General features: G+C 38.9%; 1 protein-coding gene across 4 annotated transcripts in view; it reads left to right on the forward strand.

Annotated features, from left to right (window-relative positions):
• PIGN (phosphatidylinositol glycan anchor biosynthesis class N) overlaps positions 1 to 26,089 on the forward strand; it is a 93,930-nt gene that overhangs the window by 22,780 nt on the left and 45,061 nt on the right. For 3 of the 4 annotated variants that reach the window (XR_001863395.1, XM_017738589.1, XM_008637091.2), the window contains exons 7-12: positions 848 to 964; positions 4,908 to 4,948; positions 6,469 to 6,528; positions 7,589 to 7,681; positions 9,559 to 9,614; positions 23,935 to 24,013. Coding sequence is in view for 3 of the 4 variants with exons in the window: in XM_017738589.1 (XP_017594078.1) it covers positions 848 to 964; positions 4,908 to 4,948; positions 6,469 to 6,528; positions 7,589 to 7,681; positions 9,559 to 9,614; positions 23,935 to 24,013 (446 nt within the window). In the remaining variant the exon portion in view is untranslated. The remainder of the gene's footprint in view (positions 1 to 847; positions 965 to 4,907; positions 4,949 to 6,468; positions 6,529 to 7,588; positions 7,682 to 9,558; positions 9,615 to 23,934; positions 24,014 to 26,089) is intronic. The other variant, XM_017738588.1, reaches the window with a different exon arrangement.

Consider the following 26,089-nt stretch of genomic DNA (forward strand, 5'->3'; position numbering starts at 1 on the left):
AGCGTGTGACTATGCAAATACAAGGAAGATGTGTAATCTTGTAGACCATGCAGTGACCCACATAGGGCTTGTATAACAAAGTCCTTCCCTTTGAGGCTGGGTTATCTCACTATTCTTGTACCTCACCCACTGGGTTCAATGACCATCATTTCTTTCAAGCTTGTGTAGCTCCTGCTTTGGTACAACTGCTGCTGAGATGTCAGAGTTTTCAACCTTCCTGCTTTTGGTGGCCGATATGTTAATCCGGAGGGAATCAATTTCCCTAGGGAAGAAAGTAATGTTTTATCAATTTTTAAGGAATGTGCTACTAGACTTTAAAACCTTAAAAATGGGCTTCTATCACTGTGGAAAGGATGACAGTTGCAATGCATATTGCTTCCTGGTTTTGAAGTGGAAGTCTAATTGTTATTCAGAGATCAGTTCTGTGTATTTTTTTCACATGTGCCTAATTCTACTGAAATTAGCCATTCCTGGTTTCACTGAGATGCTCAGGATAAACACATGCACATGTTTTGAGCAGGTAACTCTTCTATACGTTGAGGCTTTCAAAATATTATGGCTTTAGTTTCTGTATGTTAAGTATTTGGGGTTTTAATATTTAAAGTTCTATCTTTACAGTCTTGACTTAACTGATTTCCCAACTTAAAACTTGGAATTTAGCCTTTATTGTTAGTGACATAAAAATAAGCTATGAAGGAAGCTGGAATAGGTTGTCTGTAACAGGCTTTTGGTATGTCTGTAACAAGACTTAGTACATGTGTGCATATTTTTATTGCATGTAGGTTTTGTTTATTTTTACAACATGTCTTAAAGTTTATACTTTTTTTTTTTGTTTGGTGTGTCTTAGGATCCCATGGAGCTGGTCATCCCTCAGAAACTTTAACACCACTGATTGTTTGGGGTGCTGGGGTAAATTATCCACAGCAAGTTACATCCCAGTTCTTTGAAGACAATTTTTTGAAAGGTAGGTAAAACATAAAGCTTAAGTGAAAGATTCTGGTGGAAACTGAGATGTTTTTAACTATCTCACCTGTTGATCTTCACTAACTTCTATTCCATTTTAGTAAGTATGATTTGCTTTGTGTGGTTTGTAAAGAAAAGGTGGTAGGGTATGCCTAAGGAAGCTACTGCAAAATTGGGCAGATCACATCAGTCAGTTTTCTTTTCTAATCATAGAATTGAAAACTTTCTCTCTTTGTTGACAGGAGGCTATTCATGCTTCTAAAACTTAGTTCCAGAGGAGACTTAATTTTTAGGAAGACTCCCAGAGGCGGAAAACTATTTGTACAGAAACATGATAAGTTCACAAGTTCAAAGACTCCTTTCTAGCTTCACAGTACAACCCTGCAGACTTTCCAGGGGCTCACTTGTCTCATTTGCATCCTTGTAGCTGCTGTGGAAATGTAAACAGCTTTTCTCAATGAAAAATTCTGACTCTTCACTGTTGTTTTTCCCTTTTGTAATTTATTTAAGAGTAAGCTTTTTAAAAAAAGAATAAAATTTTGTTATTTCACATACATAATGTAATAAACACTGTCTTACTGAAATGTCAGTGGGGTTAGAGAATCATGAGTAATTAAATTGTTCAAACTGTTCCTCTTTCATGTGCCCCATTCTTGTCGCCTGCTCTGTTTCTTAAGATGTCTTGAGTCTCGGGTTGTTGCTCACAATCAATGAGGTAATGACTTTCTATTTTATTGGATTGTTTGTCAAGGTACATTAGAGAAAACAGGCAAAAATTTCTTCAGCCCTGAGGTTTTAACTCCACCCTGCTCTCAAGAAGGTATTTGGTAACAGATTAGGTCTTTTCAGATATAGACAGTGCCAACATTTCACTCTTTGTGCCTAACTGCTGCTATAAAACTATGACATCTGTGATAAAATTGAAAATGAGTTGTAGAAAAAAACAGGAAAACAGAATAAAACAAATTATCTTGGTGTCTGTGGTGGCTGATCTGCTAGACTTTTAAAGACACTTGATGTGTAAGGGTTGATCTGTGATCGCTGAATTTTACATCTGTCAGTTTCCTTGATTCTCAGCATCTTTAGTACAAACCTCAGGATTTGACTTCAAGTCATGATGCAAATGTTGTGAGAGATTTCAAAAAAGATGAGTATTGAGCTGACTCCCAGGTGCACAATAAGGAAAGCTATTTTGCCCTCATCTGTTAGGCAATGTGTATTTTCTTAAAGGAGGACATTTGACTGCACCCTGCTGTGCCTGCTTCATATTTTCCTTCTGATGGTTAAAAAAATCAGCAAACCAAATAACCACACAAAAAACTGAGCACACCAAAGCAAACATCAGAAACTACTCCGTTCATTTTGGACTTGCTTTGTGTCTGTCAAGCACATTGTTGCTTTGTTTAGACACTAACTTTACAGATTCTTAATTGCCAAGGATCATCTCTTTTGGAGATTTGAGTCTCTCTGAGTATCTTGGGAGTTTGAATTTCTATTTGAGTAATAAGTATCTTCTTAAAAAGTGACTGTTCTCTCTATGGTGGCGCATCAGAAGGTTTAACCTTCTAGAAGGTTACATAGCTTAGAAGTAAAGAGAAAATTATTGAAGTGGAACTTGGCACTTGCACAGGTCAATACATTTCAGCTACTCCATTGTTACAATCCCAGATATTTTCATAAAGTTAACATATAAAAGAAAAGCTGTTCAAAAGAGTTCTCTTGAAATATTCTTTGAATATGTCCTTCCTGCTCCATACAAGTGCAGCTGTGACTGTGTGCAGGGGAAGAGGGCGTTTTCAAGACTGCTGTGTCACTGATGTATGCAGGTGTCAGGCTTACATTTCTAGTTACATGCACCAATGTTCAAGTTCTTTCATCTACTGACAATCCTTTTTAACTTCTCTGAGTTAAGTGTTTATGGAAATATCGACAGAATGTTTCTAATGCTGACAAACTTCTTATGCTCTGTTCAGTGCAAGCAGGCTGTAGGCAGCTCAGTGAATTGTCTTTCTTCTCATTATTGCCATCGACGGTTCATACCTCCAAAGGCAATGCCAACAGGCAGGACTTCGCTTGTCCAGTTTGTCACAGAGAAATTTATGTTCTCCTTGGATGGCCAGAAGGGCACAGAGTCTGCTCTGGGATGACAGCCTTCTCATCAGTTTCTTCACCTGTGCTCTGCTTTCCCTCAGGCCTGGTCATGCAATCCTCTTGGAAAGATTTTGTTACGGCAGCCTTGTGTCCTGGGGGCAACATGTATTATTACCCATTTGGCTACTGGTTTGACCCTTCATGAGAAAGAGAATACAGATCTGCTCTCTGGCTCCTCATGGGCTGATGGTCGGCCCTGGGGTGCAAGCCCAGAGGAGTTTGTGAGTGAAGGCACAGCCTCCTGCAGCATCAGAACGCGGAGTGCTTGATGACACCTATACACAAACCTGTTTTGTAGAGGGCTCAGCCTGCTTTGCCATAGCTGAGGGAGCTCAGTGTACCCTCCACTGGTTTTGCTTCTGTGAGGTTTTATGTGAGATTTTCTTTGGTTCATGTAGCCTCATCCTCAGCCTCTTTTTGAACTGGGACTTCCCTGCTGTTTTGCTGGACTGTTTGCATCTGACAGCCCAGCAGGCTGCAGTAAAAGCAGGGCAGGATAAAGGCAAAAAAACCCCCCCTATCAAGTGGGCAGAAAACTGCTGAACACTACAGGAAACCTAGACAGTGAGCTGGAATCATGAGGGCAGCACATACCAAGCCAAGGCACCTCACTCCTGGGAGTACAGCCTGGACTGGCCAGTCTGCAGGTGTGTCCCAGTCCTCAGGAGTTCCTGGGCTTAATGTCCTATGGCTCCTGGTCCAAAGCAGATGTCTTCAGCTCTGCATTTTGGAATATCTGAGTAGGGCATGTGGAGATGAAAAAACTTCTCACAAATCAAGATGTTTTCTCTAGCAGACCTAGTTTCTTCCTACCTTACGTGCATTGTGTGTGCATACACAGTTTTCCAGTGTTTTTCTTCGGAAAATTGTACTTAAAAGGAAAACAGGCAATTCCTTTATGTAATAGAAATATGGGTAAGAGTCTGTTTCCCGAAATATAAATCCATTTCCTTTTCTGGGAAGCAAAAGGAAGCAAACTTGTTCATTTTGGTGTGAGTTTAGCAGAATTCATGATTAATGCTGCTAATACTGCCCCTGTGTTGCCATGGGAGCTCCCTGTAGCTGTCTTGCTGCTGTTAAAGTACAAATCGACTCTTCAGGGTGCTTCTGGGACCAAATAACAGTGGACCTGTGCTCAGACCCTCATGCTAGCAGTGGTATGAACTAATTGCTGGAAATAAGTTTGGTGTATGCAATACTGCAAATATATGAAAGAAAAAACCAAACCTTGCTAAACTCTGTTTTTAAATAACTCTCCACCCCCAAAGAAAGCAAGCAATTTTCTCTTTATTTCCTTGGAGGCCAGCATAGAGCAGGAAAATAAAATTTTCAACCAGCTTTTTGTATGATGTGCCAAAGCTTTAGGGTGTAATGTTTGTACCACACTGTACCAGTGCATTTAGGACCTTGGATTAGCCTTTTTTACAAACTATTGAAGAGATTCTATAAGTCTCCTAAACCCAAGTTTGGTTCTTTTAGTTGGCACAGGAGGTAATACATCACTGTGCTGAAAAAAATAAAAACCTTGGCCTTTCTTGAACTGATCTAGGTCACAATTGCAGGCAGCAATTTATCCTGCTGGATAAAAGAAAATGTAAGCTGAAATGAATGCGTTTTGTTGTTCCTGCCTGTTGAATTCCATCTGTAACCTTTCTTGAGCTAGCATCCTAATGTAAAATCATAATTTTCATTAGTACCAACACTTTGCAGAAAATTGCAACAAGATATTAAATGTCAACTGAATAACTCCTTTCAAATCTGTGTAGATTCAGGTGCTCTGTTATTTCTTGCAGAATGGAAACTGGAGAACTTGAAGAGGATTGATGTCAATCAGGTATCAAACGTACCTAATTTAATAGTTCATAAATTTTCACCTTAAATTATGTGTTTTGTGTGATTTAAAGTAATTCACTTAATTTGAAGGAATGATCATACCAATGTACCATTTCCCTAGAAACAGCAGCCATAATAACATAATGAGGATAAGTTTAAATTCCTTGTTGACATGTGACAGCTGCATACAACTTCTCCTGAAGATGCATTATTGTCCCATTTAAGTGATCCCACATGGCTGTAGGAAGAGCACAGTACAATATACCAGGTCCCCCAAGCTTCTGTCATTGAATCAAAACCATTTCTTGTTATCATGGTAAACTGTGGGGTTTTTTCATCTGTGATTATGGCCCAAGTATTTTGCAATTTAGATGATTAGTACTGTAAAGGAAGAAAAGAAGGTGAGCACCTTATCCTTTGATCCGTAATCAGTCAAGCTTTTTTAAACCATGGTGCTTCTTGCTTCCTATCATCCTACAAAACCCAATATATGAATAACGGACTCCAAACATACTCAAACAAGGGAAATAATGTCATGCTAGAAGGTTCAAATCGTGAATGTTCTGGATCAACTGCTTTCAGCAAAGCCCTGGTACAAAACTAGAGATTAGCTTTCCTCTCAAGGTTGGTAGAAGTTATGGCAATGTTGTTTTGAGACTGTATAGAAGAGTCTTGAGTATTGCTTTGTCCTAGATAATGGAGTTCCCAAAGACAGAGCTTTTGTCCTGTAGTACATGTGTGACTATGGGTAAAAATAGCAAATGAGACTTCTAATTACCATTACACTCCAAGTGTATTGTTCTCTACAAATAATGGTTTGGAGTCTGCGTGGTAGATCTGAGGCTGGCGCAGTGCCTGTGGTTTCATTGTAGTTTCTTCAGATTTATGCTGGAGAAACAAAGAATTTTGGTGCATAGTTTTATATTGAAGGAAAATATAAAACTGGTAAGAGGCAGTGTTTATTATCACGAGTAGAAGGTAATGGTAACTTATTTCATGAAATGCCTTCGTGTAGATTGAAGGGCCTTTCCAAGGGCTGACTCGACATAAAAAAAGTGCAGAAACTCCCTCTGAAGGGGAGAAGGTGAGTAATCAGCGCTGTGGAAGCCTGGGATAAGGAATGTTGTGAAGAGCAGTATATCCAGTATATTGCTTAAAACTGTAAATATGAAATTAGTTCTTTTGGTCATATAAATAGTCATAAAAAGTGATATGCCTCTCTGAGTGCAGTAAAAGAGGTGCTGAATTCCTGCAAATAAATACTGGGGTGGTTATATTTGCTTTTTAAACTAAATGTATTTTTGAAGCTTGATCAGCAGTGGAACTTCACGTTTTGAATCTAATCATGCCATGACTACTGGAAACTAAAAACCAAAAAAACTATAAAGGAGAGTTTTATGTTATAACTTGGCAGTATTGCATAATTACCTTTTGCAAATGCAGATATGTTAAAATTAAGCTAAATTTATTAGCTCTAGAGGCTGAAACTATGTTAACGTGGGAATGCTTCTGTTTGCACAGGCTGATGTAGCACCACTGATGGCTTCCCTTATCGGTGTGCCTTTCCCCCTGAACTCTGTGGTAAGAAGTACAAATGTTTTTCTATGTTTTAAAAATCTGTTTGCCATAGAGGAAGAGGTGTTGGGGACAAGACTTGAGGTGTGTGAGGGGAAAGATTACACATTTGTGAAAGTGCTATAAGGTGTGGAAACTGCTCGTAGTTTTAATTTTATGTGTGTGTCTCTAGTTTAGAGTACAGACTTAAATCTTTTTATGTGTTGTATAGGGCTTTCAACTGGAAAGGCAGCTGGTCCTATTGTAATCTGCAACTTTATACTCTTGAGCTATATAAGTTTTTTGTTACTTTGTTTTTAGGGATGGTAAAAATGCAATATGGTTTGAATAGCGTGATTTTGATAGTGAAAGCTAAGCTTGTAAACAAGCTAGTTCCTGCAATTTAATGTTCAATTATTTCTTGATTAAACTAGTGTACTTCCTTCAGATGTTATCTTGTGCCTCTAATTTAGTGAATAGTGAGATGGCTTTTTCTTCTAATTTCTCTCATGTGTTGTTACATAGTCCAAAAGTTGCCTCATAAATATCAATTGACAATTAGCATTTCATTAGTCTGCCGTCATGCTGCTGGTTTCCCATATAAAACACCTATTTACAGCATATTTTGCAAAGTATTTCTTCTGGAGACTCTGCCCCAATGTCTCTCACCTTGTCCTGCACTCCTTGCTGGTTGTGTGCATAGCGGGTGGCATGGGAACTGCTCCCTTTCCTATCACAAGTACTGGACTGAGTCAGGCCCAGGCAAGGCTTTGGGTGGAAGACTTCTAGGGATTTCAAAAATGGCTTCTGATTAGTGGTTGAGTTTATATTATTTTATAGTATGTAGTTTAATAACAACTTCTGTTATTTATGTTTTTTGCATTCCTGTAGAAGCTGAGGTATTACAAACAATCCCAGTGATGTTGCAAAGCTGTGTAAGAAGAGTATTTTCAAAGGAGTCACATGAGTTATTTCAGCAGTAATTGGAAGTATTCTTACTGCTCATTTGGCCAGCAATTCAGTTAAGAGAAATTCCTGTTATTTCATTTAATTTTTTTTACTTATTATGTGTATTTTTCTTCCTCAGGGAACTCTCCCTTTGGAGTATCTGAACAGTAGTGCTCATTTCAAAGCAGAGAGCATGTTCACCAACGCTGTTCAGATTCTTGAACAATTTAAGGTATTAAACATATGGTAAAAAACCCCAACTTACCTGAATAATAGTTGTTGCTATATGTAAAATAATTATATGACATGTCCTATACATAGTGTGCTAAATTGAAAGGATTAAAATTGAATGCACATTCATTTAATTGAATAGCTGTGAGACTTACCTGAAGAAGCTTGAAAGACTTTAATAAACAAGTTTGGTTGCTTTTTTGTAAGGAGAATGAATGACTTTTTTCTTGATTCTTAACAAAAATGGTGATGTTTATTGGTGTTAATGTAAACCTACTTGCAGTATGTAGGTAGAATCTGAATGCTGGAGAAGGGAAATAATGCCTTTGCAATGGGGGCCGGGAGACAAGGCTTTAAATCAGGGCCAGTACACAAACAGATCACAAAGGTAATAGGCTCCTGTGCATTAAAGAAATTAAATTAGTGGCCTAATTAACTTTTAGCTAATGCTGTTATATCTGTTGTTTTGCTTTGCAAGTGTTCATCTCTGGCTTCTCTGTCTTGATTCATTTAATATTGGAAATTACATTATGAGAACACGAGTGGTCCAAACAAAATGGTTCTATTTCACTATGCAGTAGAGTAAGAAACTGTCCAAAATCCCCAAATCCCAGTTTTGGCAAGGCATAGAAATGCTCTGAGGGAAAACCATCCTCCACAGACAGAAGCTGAGACATGAAAGAACTGTTATCCTGTCTGGAAATCCATGTCATGATAGTGAAACAATGAACCAGCATGAGATGACATGAGGAGATCAGCACCTTCGGCATCTTCTGTCCCTTTGTGAATGCCAGGTTCACAAAGGTGTGGATACCAGGGTGGCAGTGTCAGCAGCAGACTCATTTTCAAAAATATAGTGGAAAAGCTGGCATGTGACAGGGAAAGTGACTGGTAGGGTTGGACATGAAGTTTGAAGCACACTGATATTGCCTCTGCAGTTGGAAGACCTCTGCTTTAAGAATTAAGGATGTCACTCAGATCTTTTTCACTTAAATTGGTATCTTTGAGATTATTTTAAAAAGAAGTAGTTCTGCTTCTCCTTTCCTTTGAGCTTACTTGTATTCTTGTTCTGTAGTGCTGGATTATCTTTGTTGTTGTTGTTGGCTTCTTTCTAGCATTGTATTGAATGATGCTGTCTGAATTTCCTTTGTGTTTCTCTGCTGAAGCAGAAGTAGTGCACTGGCTTAGATGTGCCAAGTGGATTTTTACTTTCCCTGTGATGGACTGACCTGACCACAGTTTGTGCTCCCTGGAGATGATGTTGCCTTGGATGGATAGGATGAAATGTGTAGGTTGCTGCTTCCACCTGTCAGGTTTTACAAGTAGTGTGCTTAGAAAGTTCCTGGCTGCACATTATGCCAACAGTCAGACTTGAGTCAGGCAGCTGCAGGAGGCCTTAAAGATGATTTGGAGGACCTTGGACCAAGTGTCTCTGATGGCATCAAAACCTTCTGTTTTTGTCCGTGTGCAGGTTAACTGATTTAACAGCATTGCTTTGGTGGTGTTTGCTGCAGTATACTGTTCTTGTCTGGCATAAATGGTGCTGGTTTCAATGAGGGAGGTCGGCACTGAAGCCTGATAGCACTTCTAGCCATATCTTCCTTTTATCCTGCAAACTGTAGAAGTCCTGAGAATATCAGTGGCTGGAGCATGGTTTATTTTATTTACTGTAGAGCAGGTCTGAGTTTCCAGGAACTCAGAGGAGTTGCACATACTGGAGTATAACACCCACTTTCATGGACAGTATATTGACACTGTTATTTCATTTCTTTCCCAAAGTCTTAGAAATCTTCTGTGATTTTTTTGTAGTTTAATTCCTGATACAATTTTTAATCTTGTTGCAACTTGCATGTAATGATTTAATGCTCTTTTATGCAGGTTAAGATGAGTCAGAAAAAGAAAACCACATTGTCATTTCTTTTCACACCATTCAAGTAAGTGTCTGTAAAAACTATGATTATTTTACCTGATTGTTTGTCTTATCACTTGCTTCAGTATTTCAGTGAGCTGCAACAACACATTCAGTCTCTTAAGTCTTCTTTTAGGTGACAGTGTTTATCTGACTATGGAACTTTGCACTAGAACTCTATGCAATTAACTACTACTTCTCACCAGAACTTTAAAATAAATTTATTTTTTAAAATCTATTCCTTACATTTAATTTGCCATTAAGGATTATTTGTCTAAACTTTTTTTTGACAGTATAGTGATATAGATTGCACAGTAATTTCAATGATTTTTTTTTTTTTTGCTGTGGTTTTTGCAGCATTCTTTGGGAGATACAAATCTCTAGAGGGTCAGCAAATGCAATCTGTTCTAGTTTGTATATATGTATATACTGAACTAAGGATTGTTTCTTCTGCGATTTAAATTCTAATGAAGAATAAATAAAATACATTGCATCCAGAAAAGAACCTTACAATGTTAAGAATTTGTGTTGCTTAGTCTTAGTGTTTCCAGTGCTGTGAAGGAGTCTTTGCAGTGATTTGTCTATCTGGGAACTCTATTCTAGTGTATGGAACATTTACTGCCCCCCTCACCCTTCTGTCTTATCTAATTAAAGGTGCCTTTTCCTTTTCCTTTCTTCTGTAAAGGTTTTTAAAAGCTTTGCCATGGGTGTGCGTGATAGTGTTCAGTTCTGCTCTCAGTTTGTGGAGTGCTCCAAAAATGCCTTGTCACAGGAGCAGCTGTTTTCCTTTGGGAAATAGAGCTGATGTTAATTAAGATCTTTAAATCATAGCAGCAGTAAAAAGTACTCGAGTCACTTCCTGAGAAGTATGGTTATTGTTAAAGATGATTGCTGTCTGTCTGAACAGACATTTACTGTGTTATTTTATGCCTCTAGCTCCTTCAAAGGGAAAGGTTTGAGACAGTCTCTGAGACTCAAGTTAATCTTGGGCACATAATGAATCTTTTAGAACAAATTCTGAATAAGAATGACAGTTGCATTATCAAAGATTTTACTGATCTGTATGAAATAAAATGCCCTTCTGGAAAGTTTGGCCAGTCCTCTTTGATAAATGACTATTAGTTTGATTTCACAGCTCTTTAAAGTTCACCTTTCCTTAAGACTGATTCGATAAAATAGGATGTGCTTTTCTTAATGCTATATTTATCTTTAAAGGAACTAAGTATTACCAATTGCTTTATGGATTGGCATCTTTCCTGTTTTATGATATGTTTGATTGTTTTAAGTGGAAATGCCAGAAACATTTATCACTTTGAAAACGCAACTAAAACCTGGTATAAACATATTGTTACTTTGGTATGGTCCACGGCAAAAATAAGTTTATTTTCTTCAGATACTCTTCAGTTTTTTCTGAATCAAAATTTGGATTAATAGTTCTTCCGGGAAAGGTTTTTATTTGAGACCAAAATCATTCCTTGGATCTGTAAATGTCATGGATGGAGTGATGCATCTCGCTCATCAGAGAGAAGTAATAACACATTCATTGATATAAACCAGCTATTTCACCATGTTTGATAGTAAATGTGACAGTGTCACAGACAAGATTGTGGCACGGTACACTTGATTATTTACTGCATAGAGGATGGGTCAGAAAAAGCTGTCATGGAGACTCTCCTGTTGAGTTGTGAGGTTCAGAAAAGACCCCATTACATTCTAACCACCTTCTCAGAGGGAGTTTAGGTGCAGCTGGGTCCTGACTTAGTCCCAGATTTGGTCAATGGTTTGTGTCTAAAGGATTATACATGCACAAACAAACCATTGTGTTAGTTAGCTAAGACTGCAAGTTTGGCATGCTATTAATCACTTGCCAAGGGTCTCCTGTGGCAAGGAATATGTCAGCTTTGAGGAGCAGCCAGTAGGGGTGGAGGAGGCAGGGAATCCACTACCTTACAGGAGATGCCTGTGCTTACATGTTGTGGGGATGAAGACTTTCTTTGTTGTTTCAAGATGATGCTGTTTATTCATTCTAGGAAAGCAGAAAGACTCATACCATGGATGGTCACACATTACTGCAAATACTCACCCACAGTGTGCTGGGATGGGGGTAGTTTGGCCAGATTCTGATTAGTCTTCACAGCTTTTCTCGACTTTCAAAACTTGGCTCATGTCTGGGAAGCTATAAAAGGGTCTTGTCCAACCTGTTACTAATAGTTGGGATGAAGTGGTTGAACACAAACTTACTTTTAAGCAGATGAGTAACTTCTTAGTGCTCCAACTTGCAGGAACCGAAGGAAGACCTGAGGTAGTATTAGGCATGACCTGTCTATAGATCCATCCCTCCTTCCCCTCCTTCACATTCAGATGACTGAATGTGTGTGCAGTGAACACAAGCCTAAACTTCAGCTGCAGGTGCATGATTTGATATATTAGTGTAAGGCAAACCACATCTGTTCTTCAAACAATTATGCTTGAATCTGAATGAGATAGAGAGGGAAAGGCATGTATCCCCTTCTGCTGTCTTTGCTGAGACACTTTTTTGGTGGTAGAGAAAATGGTGTAGAAGGGTATGGTTACTTTTTCAGGAGAAGTTAAAAATGCAGAGGTGTGGGGACACCTACCTCCTGTCCCAAGCAAGAGAAGTCTTGGTATGCTGTGCTACATTTCAGAGTAACTGGTAACTGTGTGGAGGTTGTGTTTCTGCATAGCTGTATGCTCTCGGGACTTGTCAGCCCAGGTTTAATGTCAGGTTTGACCCCTGATCTGTACTAACCTATGGTTGGCCTTACCTGCTGCTGCAGCTGAGCACAGTTCTGTGCTGTGTTTCTGCACTACTGTCTTTTCCTTCAGACACAAATAACTGCTTCCACCTTTGTTCATTTTCAGTTGTACAAAGCAGTTATACCCTTTTTTTATCCTTCTGATGCCTGAAATATGTAACTTGAAGCTCAGAAAGTGTGTGCTCCAGCACATAATGCTTTTTTCCTTCATAGTTTATTGGAGGTTAGTGAAGTTTAATTCATGTCTGAAGTGCTTTGGGATCATGAAGTTATGTAGAAAATTTTAAATATTTTTTTTTTGTGATTATTACAGATTTTGTGTTATTTCTGCAACTTGATGACCTGAAAATGGACAAAGATATCTCTGAGAACTGAATTTCTTAAATTACCTGAATTAAAGATGTAGCTGAATAAAGTCTGTATAATAGAAATGTAAATATGAGCTCCAGAAGAAATCTGAGTCTAGATCAGATTGGGACATTCTGGTTTTAGAGATGATGCAATTTCTAATGAATATGTAGTTTTCAGAGGGGGTGGAGAGGGGAGTATATATTCACAAACAATGTATTCTATAGAAATTGCAACTTAACAAAAACCCGAACTTAATTTTTTAGTCAGAAATAGCATTAAAAGGTTTGTTTTAGTATTCTGAGGGGAAAATCCTGTTTTCTAGTTTGATTTTTCAGGTGTTTTATTACTGGGTGAGTGAAAACTGTTCATGACCTTCAGCTGCAAGGACTCAAAAACTAGTGTTTGAGTTGTATGTTGAATATATTGCACCAAAAGCATTAAGCTAGATTACGTATATATATATATATATATATATATGGATAAAATAAGCCTATTTTTAAAGTGTTGGCAACAGAAGAAGAATGTTGAATTGATATAAAGCTTCTGATTTCTCCAGGGAATCTCATCCCTAGCAGAAATGTGGCTGGCACAGTAGACCGGAAATGAAGGCGGCCAGTAGATATGTGCCCTTTCCTACTTGGATCTAAATTGCATCTATCTGAAATCCACCTGTCAGGTGTATAATGATGAGAAGGAGGATGGAGCTGATCATTGTGTTATGTGATGGAAACTTCAGTAGTGTCTACTGAAGAGCCAGTCTTGAGGCAGGTTAAAGTTTAGATAGCTCTGTCTATTAATAAGGATGTGTCTGGCTGCCTGTAATGCCATTTTTGCTTTATCAAAGTGCTTTCATCAAGGAACAAATCTGGATAAAAGTGTATCTTGAGGGTACTTGTGAAACTGTTGAGAATACATGTCAGAAACTCAGCTCCAAGTGTCTGATTCTGCAAGGCAAGGTGCACAGCCCGCTCCCAGGGGAGTGAATGTGCAAGAGCAGAATAGTGTCCCTTGCTGATACTGAATACTTACCTGCAGTTCCAGTTGGATGTATGAAAGAAGTTACTATCTGAAATTTGTTTCCTTCCCACTTCCTTTCTCTTCCTACCTTTTCTTCTCAAATACAAAAGACATTATTTTCAAAATCCATTTGCTTAGCAAAATCAGAGGCTTTCCTTGCAATTCTGAGAAGAAAAGTACAACGCTTTGACCTTTGTGTGTAAGAAAAGCAGGTGCCAAAATACCAGATGCTTTGAAGGAAGTGAGAGGACAAAGCTGAAGGCTGCTGACAGAGGAAAACTGATGTCCAGGATAGTGAACTATCTTTGCTTTCTGACCATTTGATGTACCTTAGGGCAACTGCCAAGCTGGCACAGCTCAAAGATGAGTGTGCCAAGGGGCCAGATGCTACTGTTGCAAAATCATTCCCCAAATTGGCATCTCTGGACTGTGGAAGTAATCCTACAAGAAGTATCAGAAGGACAGTGTAGTGCAGTGAGTAAATGGTGCATCAGTGTTGCCCTAAAAGCTGCGTAACCAATTAATGCAATTTGATTGTCCCAACAGGTACAAGAGATTTAAGATATTAAATTGCACAGAAGCACAGGAGTCATTTTACATAGTCCTGGTGTACACAGTGCTTCCAGGGATGGCTGTGCTTCCAGCTGTTCAGGTTGTGGTGCTTCACAGTAAGATGGCAGGAGCAGTAGTTTAAGAACCACTGCACAGAAGCAAATCCAAGAGATGAACAGCTAAAGTACGATCAATGCTTGCTTACCACTAGCTGAGCTTTTTTATTGAATGGCTTGAAGTTTATATCAATAATGGTTGGGGGTTTTTTAGCAGGAAATAGAAACTTGACTTTAAATAAGATACTTGGGCTATCTTCTCATAGATGAAAAATCTCATACCACCTTATGCTGCATTTTTAAAGTAACCTAATTGTCTGAATACTACATATTAATCATCTCAAATAATTATTTTTGTGTGTATAATTGAGTTATAACTTGCCTATTTATATAGACAGTCACTGCATTTTTAATGTGCAGTGTACAGCTATTAAATAAAAATGTACTTCTCTCCATAAGAAAATGTAACTCTTCCTTTGGTCTACCCTCTAGTATGAATTGAGATATAACTCCCTTAAACATTTGTATGGATTTGGTGCAAGGAAGTATCAATCATGTAGAGACTGAGTCTTTCCACATAATTGCACATTATGTATTTTGTCAGCGATAGAAAAGGAAATAGAGTGTAGAGTGTCTTTGAAGATTACAGAAACTTCAAAAAACTGCCACGTGCACAAATACCTCTCTTTTTTTCCTTTCTCTGATGACTGGAGATACAGCACTACATTGTTCCCTCTGTCTGATGGCCTTTCAAAACTTAAATAATAGATATTCCCACAAAATTGACATTTGGATCAAAGTGAAGCAAGTGATTTCTTTTCCACCACTGAGCGAGGCAGCGTTCCTTAAGATGTCAGTACATCCTTTGAAACATAATATTCTTGTTTTGTTTAAATAAATTACATTTATTGAAATAACTGGTAATACGTAAGATATTTGTGATACATGTGATAATGCTTGCAAGAGCAAACATTAAGAATTGAATACCAAGAGGAAAGGGTGAAAATATTGCAGTAGGGAAGGATAGTCTAATAGTGATTGTTCTCCCTGCACGTTTGTTGGAACACTTTGTGTCTTCAGAGGACCTTTTATTTAGCAGAAGCAGTGATTTATCTGCAAAGAGATTTCAGCCCGTTTATCCTGTGGTCAAGAATGAAGGACAGCAGCTTCTATCAATTTCAAGTGAACCCTGGAAAGGAAGCTAGCCTTTTCCTTTCTCTACTTTGTCCCCATTGTGTTATCAGGTGTGAATCTAGGCATAAGGCTGCTGCTGGGACCGCTGGTACAAGCAGGCCAGTGTGGGCACCTTGAGCGTGCTGGTGGTGGGAGGCAGACTGGCAGCCCTCTCCCCTCCACCCTTGACTTTAAGAACCTGTGTATATACATGAAAAAGTAGAACTTCAGTGCTGTAGAGACAAAGTGCTCAAATGAAAAGAATGGCTTTGTATTAATTTTCACAAAAAGCCCTCCTGATTAAATAGTATAGGTATTATCTCTTTAGGGAGAAATCAATGCCTGTTCTTTGGCAAAATTGTCAGCTTCTCTCTCACTGAATGGGCCATGTCTGAAGCACTCTGCTGCTCAGGGAGGATGCAATCCTCTTAGAAGGCAGACATCCTGCTGGTCTTGAGTTTCAGAAGTGCACTCGGGAGCTTTTAGTGTGTACATGAAAAGCTAACTGGCAGCGGCTTCTGCGCAGGAGGACTGGATGTAATTGGATTTACTATCAAGTAGGAAGTAGGTAAGGTCTTTAGAAGGAGCTAAAAGGCTGGTGTATAAGATAAAGCATCACAAGATTAATGTATATTTCTCTATTTCCTTGTATTATAAATCCTTTTGGCCTTTTCTTGGAACTTCATGCAATAGGGGTGAGGGAGGGTGTACAGGAGGTGGTAGGAGGGGATGGACAGAGAATGCTCTGCTCCAGGGCATGAGGTAAGGGGCAGAGTACAGAACTCTTTCTGGATATCAGTAATAAAGGCCCAATAACCAATAGCTTAATAAAATAGCTGTCTTAATAATATAAAACAAACAGAAGAATACAGATAGCAAGTAAATCGTATGTCCCTTCAGATGCTGGGTACCCTGTGTTCATGGAGCACTGGATCAGTTTTCTGATGTTGCGACACAGATGCTGGCTGTGGGGAAGTTCCCTTGTTTTGGTCATTCAAGCTGCTATATTATTTTCTATTAAGAAATCATCTCTGGTAATATATTCTGTTGTCAGTATGAAGGTTTACATGAGAACTTCTTGCAGCTCTTACATACATGAGGACAGGCAGGCAGTGTAGTCCCTGTTGCAGAGTGGGAACTGCCTGCAGGCTCCTCTGTTCTACCAGCTGACTGGGTTTGTCCCATGGCCAAGGTATTTGGGCACCACAAGCCTGGGCCTACTGAGGGTAACTGCTATGTGGATCATTGACTCCTTGAAGTACAATGATCTCATGGTCAGGATCAGTACTGGTGGTCTCCCAGATGTGTTTTGGTGGCCATGGGGCCCTGCTAGTAGGTACTTGCCCAGCACAGCACAAACTGCCTGCTCTGGATGCAGCTGGTTGAAAAATGGTCACTAGGGTTTAGGATTGGCATGTAGGATTGTGGAGCAGAAGAGGAGCTGTGGTATAACGCTACATAGCCACAACACTGCAGATACCTAGATCCAGCTCATTGTTATAAATCATACATAAGTCATTGATACAAATCATCATGTATCTTGGAGAGCTGAGGGCTCACTTGCAGCATTGGCAGGGTGTTATTTAGAGTCAGCACATATCCCTCCCCTGTAGTACTAAAATAGAAGAGACTTTAAAAATGGTGCCTTTCTTTTCCTTCAAGGATCTTCCACCTTCTCTGAAAAGCAGTTTCCCTTTCCAAGACTTCAGCATCATGTCCTGCTATGGCTTTCTGGACAAACCCCCAGCTCCTGGATGATCCCTGCATCCAGCTTCTCACTTCTGCTTTAAGGGGGCCAGAGGGACAATTTCAGAGTGTGGCCTCCTCCCTTCTGGCCTCTGATTCTCTGAAGCCCTTGCTGTAGTAGTTTACATGCAAAATATGCTGTGTGCAGCCCAGTTACCTTAATTGCTTCTCTGGTCAGTGAATTTGCAGCTGGCAGTTTAGTTGTCAGCTCCTTTTTCTCTCATCTTTGTTATCTAAAGGATTTACATCAATATCCTAAGGCACTCTGCAGTTGAATATGCTACATCAGGGATTCTGATTTGTGAATATTAAAGGCTGTTTTAATTCCTGAGACTTGACAGTCCAGGGTTAGAGCATTAGCAGTCAGACCATTTCCTGTGGGTTCACTGATGTCCTGCTGTCCTCCTCTGCATGTTTGTGAATCTGATGAATACAAAAGAATAGAGGTACCGATGGGCTTTTGCAATGTGTCAGTAAATATACTTTTTGCTACCTTTGGCCTGTGGAAGTGTGTGTCCTCCTTTCATTTCATTGTGCATTAAAGAACAAAACCCTCAGAACTTAAAGGAGCCTTATTGACTTCCTTAATCCTTTTCTTTCTTTTGGAGTGCCAGCAGTGCTTTTTAACGCTTCTTAAAAGAAAAAGGAAAACTGAGTTGCAAAGATAGCTGACTACAACCCTACAACTAGACTACCTGACTAAAATTTTAAACACAGTAGTCAGAAAATCCAGAAATACAAAAACCCACTTGAAATTTAGAACCTCCAAAACTGAAACTCCTGGCAGTGGAACAGCAGGAGCAAAGAGATTAGATTAAGTTGGGAGAGGGAATATTGTGGGTTCCGGGCTTTATGAAGCTGTAATAAACTCTTTATTGTAGGTTTATGTACAGCACATTTTCTTTTAAAAAGCACAACTTTAGCATACTAAAACTATGGCTGTAATTTTTAAAATCTGTAATCAACATGTATCTTCTAATTATGAAAATCAGGTTTCTTAGGACTTTCCTCTTTTAGCAGCTTACCTGAAAATATTTTAGTAAACCAGTAAAATTAAGGCCATCTAAACAGTTTAAGGATCACTGAGTTACCCACCAAATTGTTTAATCTTTGAAGCTTCACTCTTTGATCAAAACTAAAATGTATGCAAAGGATTGTCTCTGTATCTCATAGTATGTGCTTTCAGTCTGTCTTTGGCAGATACTGTAAAATAGTTCTTTCTTCTGAAAAGGCACATCTAAAGAACTGGAATTGAACGCATTTTGAAAATGGGAGAAAATTGGCTTCTGGCCATTAAAATTAATGTAAATAAGTAATTTGAGGTCCATAGAACTGTAACAGCTTTCTTTTTCCTGATCATTGCCCCCAGTAACATCATATACTTTGTATTGCACAGCAAGTTCAACAGAAAGTAAATATCATGGTTCCAGACTTTGACTTTTGAAATATTTATTTGGTCAGTTTTTCCACATTTTGTTGAATGAACTCAAGACTTTGCATCCCTTGCCATTCATTGTCTTTCTGATTGTTCTCTGCTACGGATGAGCTGGGAAAGTTTTCTCATATGCATTTCATTCAGCTCCTACAAGACTGTGCACAGTACTTTGGAAAGAAACAAGAGAATGGCAAAGTTGGGTTCATTTGTGGTTGCATTGTCATCAATATTAAGTGTCTGCACTCATGGGTTGCTAACTGCAGCAAATTTGATGTAGAACAGAAATAAGTGTGCAATCATGTTTCTGCTACATGAATAATGTTGAATGCAAGATCTGTGTCTCTACTCTCCCATTACCCACCTGGTGCTTTCTCAGGCGCCGTCTCTGTTGTGCACTGGGAATATTTGAAGGCAGCTCTCAGGGGAGACTGACTGCATTTTTGAAGCCTGTTGCTGCACTGGCTCAGTTGCTTTTGAATAGCAGCCCCGCTAAAACATCAGGCCAGTCTTATATCTGCACTTTTAAGATGACATTTTGCCAGCACTGGATCAAATTATTGCTGTGTGGATCAAAGCAGTAATAGTGGGTCCTGTAAGTACTATTTCAGCTGCTTGCTGAACTGCTGGAGTGGAAGCCATCTCTTCTCTGTAGTATGGCGCTCTCACAGAGGGATGTGCGGCAACAGAGTTTGAACATACTCAGCTGATTCTGTTGCTGGCAATTTTCTCCCATGGAGAGAGCAGAGAGGCACTGGCACCTGCCCCCAGCAGTGTCTGGATGGCAGAGGCCTTGGATGCTCTCCTTTATATGGTGTTCAGAAGGTCACCTATACAAAATCCTATCAGACTTTATTGAAATGCTTGCTCCCATCATGGGGTTATCACAAGGGTCAAGGGATGTGTGTCCATCTCCTTTAGCTTTTTAGTTTTGCATCAACAGGAGGAGCTGGTGCTTTCCTCCCCATCTCCCAGAGAGCCAGTATAAAAAGGTAGAAGACTGCTGTACAGCTACTTCTGATTTGCTGTTGGATAAGGGTCATAGGAATGTGATCACTGTCTTTTGCAAATCTTGCCACTCTTAAAGAGTTGTAGGATGCACAGTATTTTCTTTTTTTCTGATGGGGAGAGTGAAAAGGCAGTGATAGAGGGGTGTAGATGTGCATGAGCTGACACAGGTACATGGGGTTTGTGTGTATAGTGAAGCAGCTGAAATAAATTTGTTTTCATCTGACAGTGAGCTAGGTGAAGATCTCAGTCTTTCTCTTTGTACTTTTCATCTACAGGTCTGTGATCCTTCCTTGACTTTCATTATTAAATCTGCAGCAATTTAAGTGTTCAACTAAGACAGACACGAAGGGGTTACTTTCTGTAGTAGAATTCTGGAAAATTTACTGTGCAATAAAATTACCATAAATCTTTACCCAAATAACCAGGCATAATAAAATTAACAAACTAGCAGTGGTGGATACAGATATATTTGCAAGGCATCTCCTTCTGTTCTGAGATTTTTTTATTTCATGGTTTGACTGCATCATGCTACCTATGCCGTTGGGGATGGTAATTTCTGTAGTGTGATGATAAACAAGACTCATTGGCCAAAGAGAGATCCCTTTGACATTGCTATGGTGAATGTTCTTCATCACAGTCTTGTTGTGAATTGCTGTCAAATAGCTTAGCTTATATGAAGCATGAATGATGTGCTGGAAAGATTAATTTTGTCAGGTATACCTATGACAAGGGTAACTCACATCTCAGAAGAGAGAGTTTACAAGCACTTGCATGATTAGCCCAATCATCTTGTTTCATAATTAATTATGTTTATTCATGGATGAAGCTGTGATTTCTGTCTGGAACCAGGAAGTTAATCTCTGCTAGCCATAATGAAAAATAAAGTTACTCTTCCAGAACCACCATCGTTTTCTGGGAAGAATGTAATCTTGTCTTCAGAATCCTGATGGTATTGTGGATGTGTGTGTGTTTATAATCTACGTGACCATGGAGTTCTTGCTTTTTTTTTTTTTTTTTTTGAGTTAAACCTCTGAGTACTACACTTTTCAGTGCATGTGTTTGGCAATACTTTTAAGGAAAGAAGGACAGAGTTGAGTCCTCTGACTGAATTCTCTTTGTGTGTGTCTCTTAATAGGACAGGTATTTTTGTGTTATGGAAGAAGACCTCAGATTTTACTAGTCAAGACTATTCATCTTGAATTTGTTAGAATTGGATTTTGATGACGGATAGCTGGCAAGAGCATATACACATACACTGTAGTTTTCCTTCTAGAGTTCAGAATCTTTCTAATGATGATCAGTAAATTCACTTCATTGCTATTAACATTGCTTGTGTGGATGTATGTATTAAGTCACCTTGAGAATACATTGACATTTACTAGTGCCTCTGGGATGCTGTACAGTAAAACACAGGGAGATAAATCTTATCAGTTTATTATTTCCTAACACTGTATACTACTGGAGACCTTTAAAATACTTTAAGTTAAAATCAAGTGGTGCTAAGAACAGCTCAAGCTTTAGCTTCTCAGATTTAAATGTTCCTTGTGGTTTTGTTTTTTGGTAAGTCTTGTAGATTTTATAGAACCACCATTTCTAAAGTCCATGGGTTTTTTTCATAGTCAACTTTCCATATTTGTTCATGGCTCATCTTTGTCTCTATGCTTTCTGCTACATCTAGATTTCTTTTAAATCTCTCATCTACTTTGTAAGCTTCAGGAAGTGAATCAGTGTCCTCAATGGATGATAAACTGCTTATGGTGAGCTAGGCCTATTCTTTAATTGAGGGATTATCAGCATATTTGGTAACCTTTTTAGTCTGGTATAAAATACAAAAATTCTTTAATCACTTCTTTGCTTTTTTGTTTAATACAGAGGTAAAAAATATCTTAAGATAATGATCACTCCTTGCATTTTCATAGTTATATATGAATAATCCTTAGTTTCTGGTGAAATTCATAAATTTTACAAAAACAGTTGTTAGACAATTGTAAATTCAACCTCTTGAAAACTATATATATGTAAGGAAGGTAAAACGTGTGTTATAATATTAGCTTTTGAAAATTAACAATGCACCTGCCAATGGTAACCCCATTTGACAAAATAATTGCTTTCAGTGTTTGACTTACTCAACATTTTACTGTTTGAAAACCCCTTTTATTCTGTTACACCATCCATGTACAGAGATCCTAGGTGCTGTCCTCTAAGAAGGAATAGGTGAAGACTATTGTTCATTAATAATATAATGATTCAGTGAGAATAAAAAGATAATAAGTGGGTTATAGCTAAATGACTAAAAATATGAAGTAAAATATAATTTTGGCTTGGAAGATTTTGCATTGAATATGACAAGGATATAATTCACAGAAAACAGTATGGGTAAAACAATAAAAATGAGACAGGGAACATAGGAACGTCTTGAATGCGTTTAAGTCCTAAATAAAGCTTCTGAATATTTATTCCAGATTTTTTTTAATCTTTACCTAAAATCTAAGATATGTTTGTTTTTTTTTTCCCCTCCTCCTATTAATCTCCACACATGGTGAAACTCCCACCTTGGGTGGGTGTATTGCTCCCTTTCCTCTACCAGACGTAAGGTTGGCTTCCCGAGGCACATGTCATGAAGGTGCAGAAAACAGCCAACATTCACTTTGCTATTTTTCAAGTCTGGTTTCTAAAATCCTTTGTTTCCCCTCAAAGTTAAGGTGATCAAACTTTTACCATGACCTTGTGACCATCTTTTTTCTCCCTTTTTCCTTTTCTATGGGACCTCTTTCTTCCTACTTGTTTATAGGTATCATCCTTCAATTCTTTTCTAGATTGAAAAGAGACAAACATTTTCTTAATACAGTTACTTACTCTTCTCAAAAGTAAGATCAGTTGCTGTTCCAATTATTCAGTGTTTTGGAAGATTCCTGCACAATACTACTGTGCTCTGAACTTAATGAAATAGCATCAAAATATACCAGGATGTTACTACTAATAAAAATTCAGGTTGTTCAGGCACAGAATACGTGGAATATATTTCATGGTTCAAAGGATGATATGTATGTATTGCTGATGTATCAACTGCTGTATCAGCCTATCAACTGGGTTGTAGGCAAAAGTGATTCATAGCTGTTTGGGAGCTGCAGGAATGAGCATTTCTATGCAGCAGCTGCATAAAATCAAGACCTGCTCCCATGGTTCAGCTGAGTGACCACCCAGGCAACTGCTGCTGATTTAAATGGTGGGAGTCACCTGATTTGCCACTGCCTGAAACATGAGTTTGGTGGTCCATCTATGAGGCATGTAAAGGAGCAGGTGTGGCAGAGAGAGGCATGCAATTGGGCCATCCTGTGCTGTGGATGCTGAGAGCTGGTGCTGTGCCTCTGCTGTGTTGTGGAAGGTGTGAAGGAAAACTGCTGTGTGCATTCACTGGCTGCAGAAAGCTGTGACCCGTGGTGGTTTGCCTGTGGTGTCTAGAGCAACAGTGAGTGTGTTGTGGCTTATAACTTATGCAGGGTCAGCCTGGGATTCTCAGGCCTGCTGCTGTTCCTAAACTTGGGAAGAAAATGGTACAGGAGCAACAGGTCCTTCTGCCTTCATTTGATGGAGTTTGGTTGACTGGCTTATTTGTCCTTGTTACTACATTCTGTAAGGGAAGAATGGTAGCAATTGTTTAGGTTGATGATCAAATTCATTAAAATCAAAGAGATTTTTATCACTGACCTCAGTGTAGCCAGGTAACTGTGTTATCCCCTGCTCTGGGGACTCAGCTGATAGCTGCTTGTGTAACAGGAGACAAGGTCATACTTTCCAAAGAGAAGATTGTTAGGCATCATCTACTGTTAGCGTGGAACCTAAGCAAATCATCCAGTGCTATCTTATAAACTGCTTACAGCCATATTCAAATCAGTTAAATTGCTTAATTTTTGTATGTGCCATGATTCTTGTCCAGACCAATGTTCAATAATAATGCACAAGGGAGATAATTTTCAGCAGATTAGATGGGATCAACTACATAAAAGAAATGTCTGTTAATGCAAAGATTTTGAGATAAGTTAAAAAGCAGCTGTGTTGACACGTGTGAAGATGAATGCAGAGGAATAGATTAGTCTCAATTACCTAATTGCTTCTAATGAAGTTCAGAATATTTTGGTTTCATTACAGACTAATTCTTCTAATTGCAAAGTTCTTCTTTTCATGAGCAGAAAAAATTAATCATTAATATCTCTTTATTTTGTTGTACAGACCTCTTTCTGATTCTGAACAGATCAACTTGTTAAAAAAAATAAGACTCTATATTCAGCAGCAGAAGTACGATGAAGCGGTAAGTCTGTTTTGGCTCTATGTAAATATTTTGTTTTCTTTAAATCAAAATGAACTGAGAAATAAAACTTTTTTCCTTCCTTATGATGCACTTCTCGTTGACTCAAAACCCCCCTGGAAGTCTCCAAAATTTTGCATTTTGATATGAGTTATAATGAATAATACTGACCTACTGTATTTTTTTCTCATACTTCTTAAATTGTTTGTTGCCATTCTGTAATATAATGACACACAGTGTATGTTTTTATTTTCCACAGTAGAAAAGGGTAAATTGGGAGATAAACTGAGGAATGTAGTTCATGTTGACACTTCTTAGGCTGCTAGTTGCATAAAAAAAAGTGTGGTATCTTGCTTCATCACAGATCCTGCTTTTTTTCTTCTTTTACCTGAACCAACTGTTCATGGTTTCACTTTCACATTTCAGTGTGTCAGACTGGGAACCATACATAGAACCATGCTTCTCAGTTCCAGTATTACGTTCCTAAGCACTTGCTAACACTCACTGTGTGACAGAGTACTCAGTGGGTGCAGGTTCACTGGTACTTGTATTCTGATGTTCACGGAAAGAATTTGTAGAGCTAAATTATACCAAGAAGTCTTTCATTTTAACCGGTTTTTTTCAATTTAATAGTTTTTGTTTGGTCATTGACTTCTGTGTTAAAAAGTACATGAAAATATTGAATATGTAAGATTATATTTAACCTGCCAGATGCATGGAAGAATTCCATTATGTGTTAGGGTTCAGTTCTTTTTTCCTAATATGATTCTTAGGGTAATAAATTACTATTTTATGCACAGGACAGCTAAATCTATTTTATTCTTATGCCTTTTTACTTGCTTTGTTGTAAAGTGGAAATAGTTCGTCTTAAATAAATGGATCTATTTTGCTGTGGGAGAAAGTTTTCTTTTTTGTTTCCTAATACTTCTACTTGGCTGTCACATTTACTTTTAGGAGACATTTTATACATTTCAGGAGTAGAACCTGCAATTTTGTCTTGTTGGTTATATGTAAATCTTACTCCTTGTTTGTTGGAGTGCTCCAGGGGTTTAAGTTCAGTCTTTGATCACTCACACATCAGACTTGTGCCTTGCCCTGGTTGTCCTCAGCATCCTGTATTGCAATGCAGAAAGATTGTTCCATTCCCAGAAGTTGGGGTGTGGATGATTCTTTGCCTGAACCCTGCAGCTCTTTGTATTGCAAATATGCGCTCATAATTGTATAGAATAGATGTCATTTGGGGTGAGTTTGCCCACTGGCAGACTTGTGATCTCTTCAGTAGTTGCCGTACCTTTTTCTGTGTTTGTCATTTTTGAATCCCAACTGGATACCTGCACATATAAAAAACCTTCATTGTGTAAGTTCAGCTGCTTCTTGTACTCTTCCAAATCACACAGATGAGCTTCCCGTCTTTGGGTAAATCACAGGGGTCAGCACACCCAAATGACACTCATGGTGGGAAAACCCATGGTCTTTATCATGGTGTCTCCCCAGTGGAGGCATGGAGTGAGGGGACCGGTGGTTAGACTGGTGTCATGGGTTAGCATAGCTCCAGAAGTGATTTTCTTGCCAAGAGGTGCTTACAGCTTCCTCTATGACCTGACAGAACCTATCAACTGGCTAGTTTGAATATTGACAGTTTTTTAATCCACTTAAAAAAAAGCATGACATGCCTCTGTGGTCCACATTTAAGAATGGACAAGCCCCGGGAAAGCTCTCTCTTGCTTCCGGCCTTGGGACAGGTAACTGGCCTGGGCCTGTGCAGCCCAGCAGGGCCGGGACACACCATCCTGGAGCTGTGTGGCCCTGTTCCACCCACAGCCTCCATGTCCCTGTTCCGTGCAGACGGCACGGGCTGGCTCTACACACCCCCCCCTCCAGTGTGGCTGAAGATTCAGCTGAAACTGCTCCGCTGCCCAACAAAGATCATGTGGCCAACGGTGATAAGCGAATTCCATCTGCAAGGCCCAGGTGAGATTAACCCTTTTAGTGCTCCAAAGTCAGTAAAGAAGGAAGAGCTGAAACCCTAAGGGAGGAGAAAGAGGAAATGCTTAGAAGCTGAAATTCTGTTGTAAAGCT

This window comes from Corvus brachyrhynchos, unplaced genomic scaffold (genome assembly GCF_000691975.1).
Source record: "Corvus brachyrhynchos isolate BGI_N302 unplaced genomic scaffold, ASM69197v1 scaffold237, whole genome shotgun sequence".
NCBI lineage: Eukaryota > Metazoa > Chordata > Aves > Passeriformes > Corvidae > Corvus > Corvus brachyrhynchos.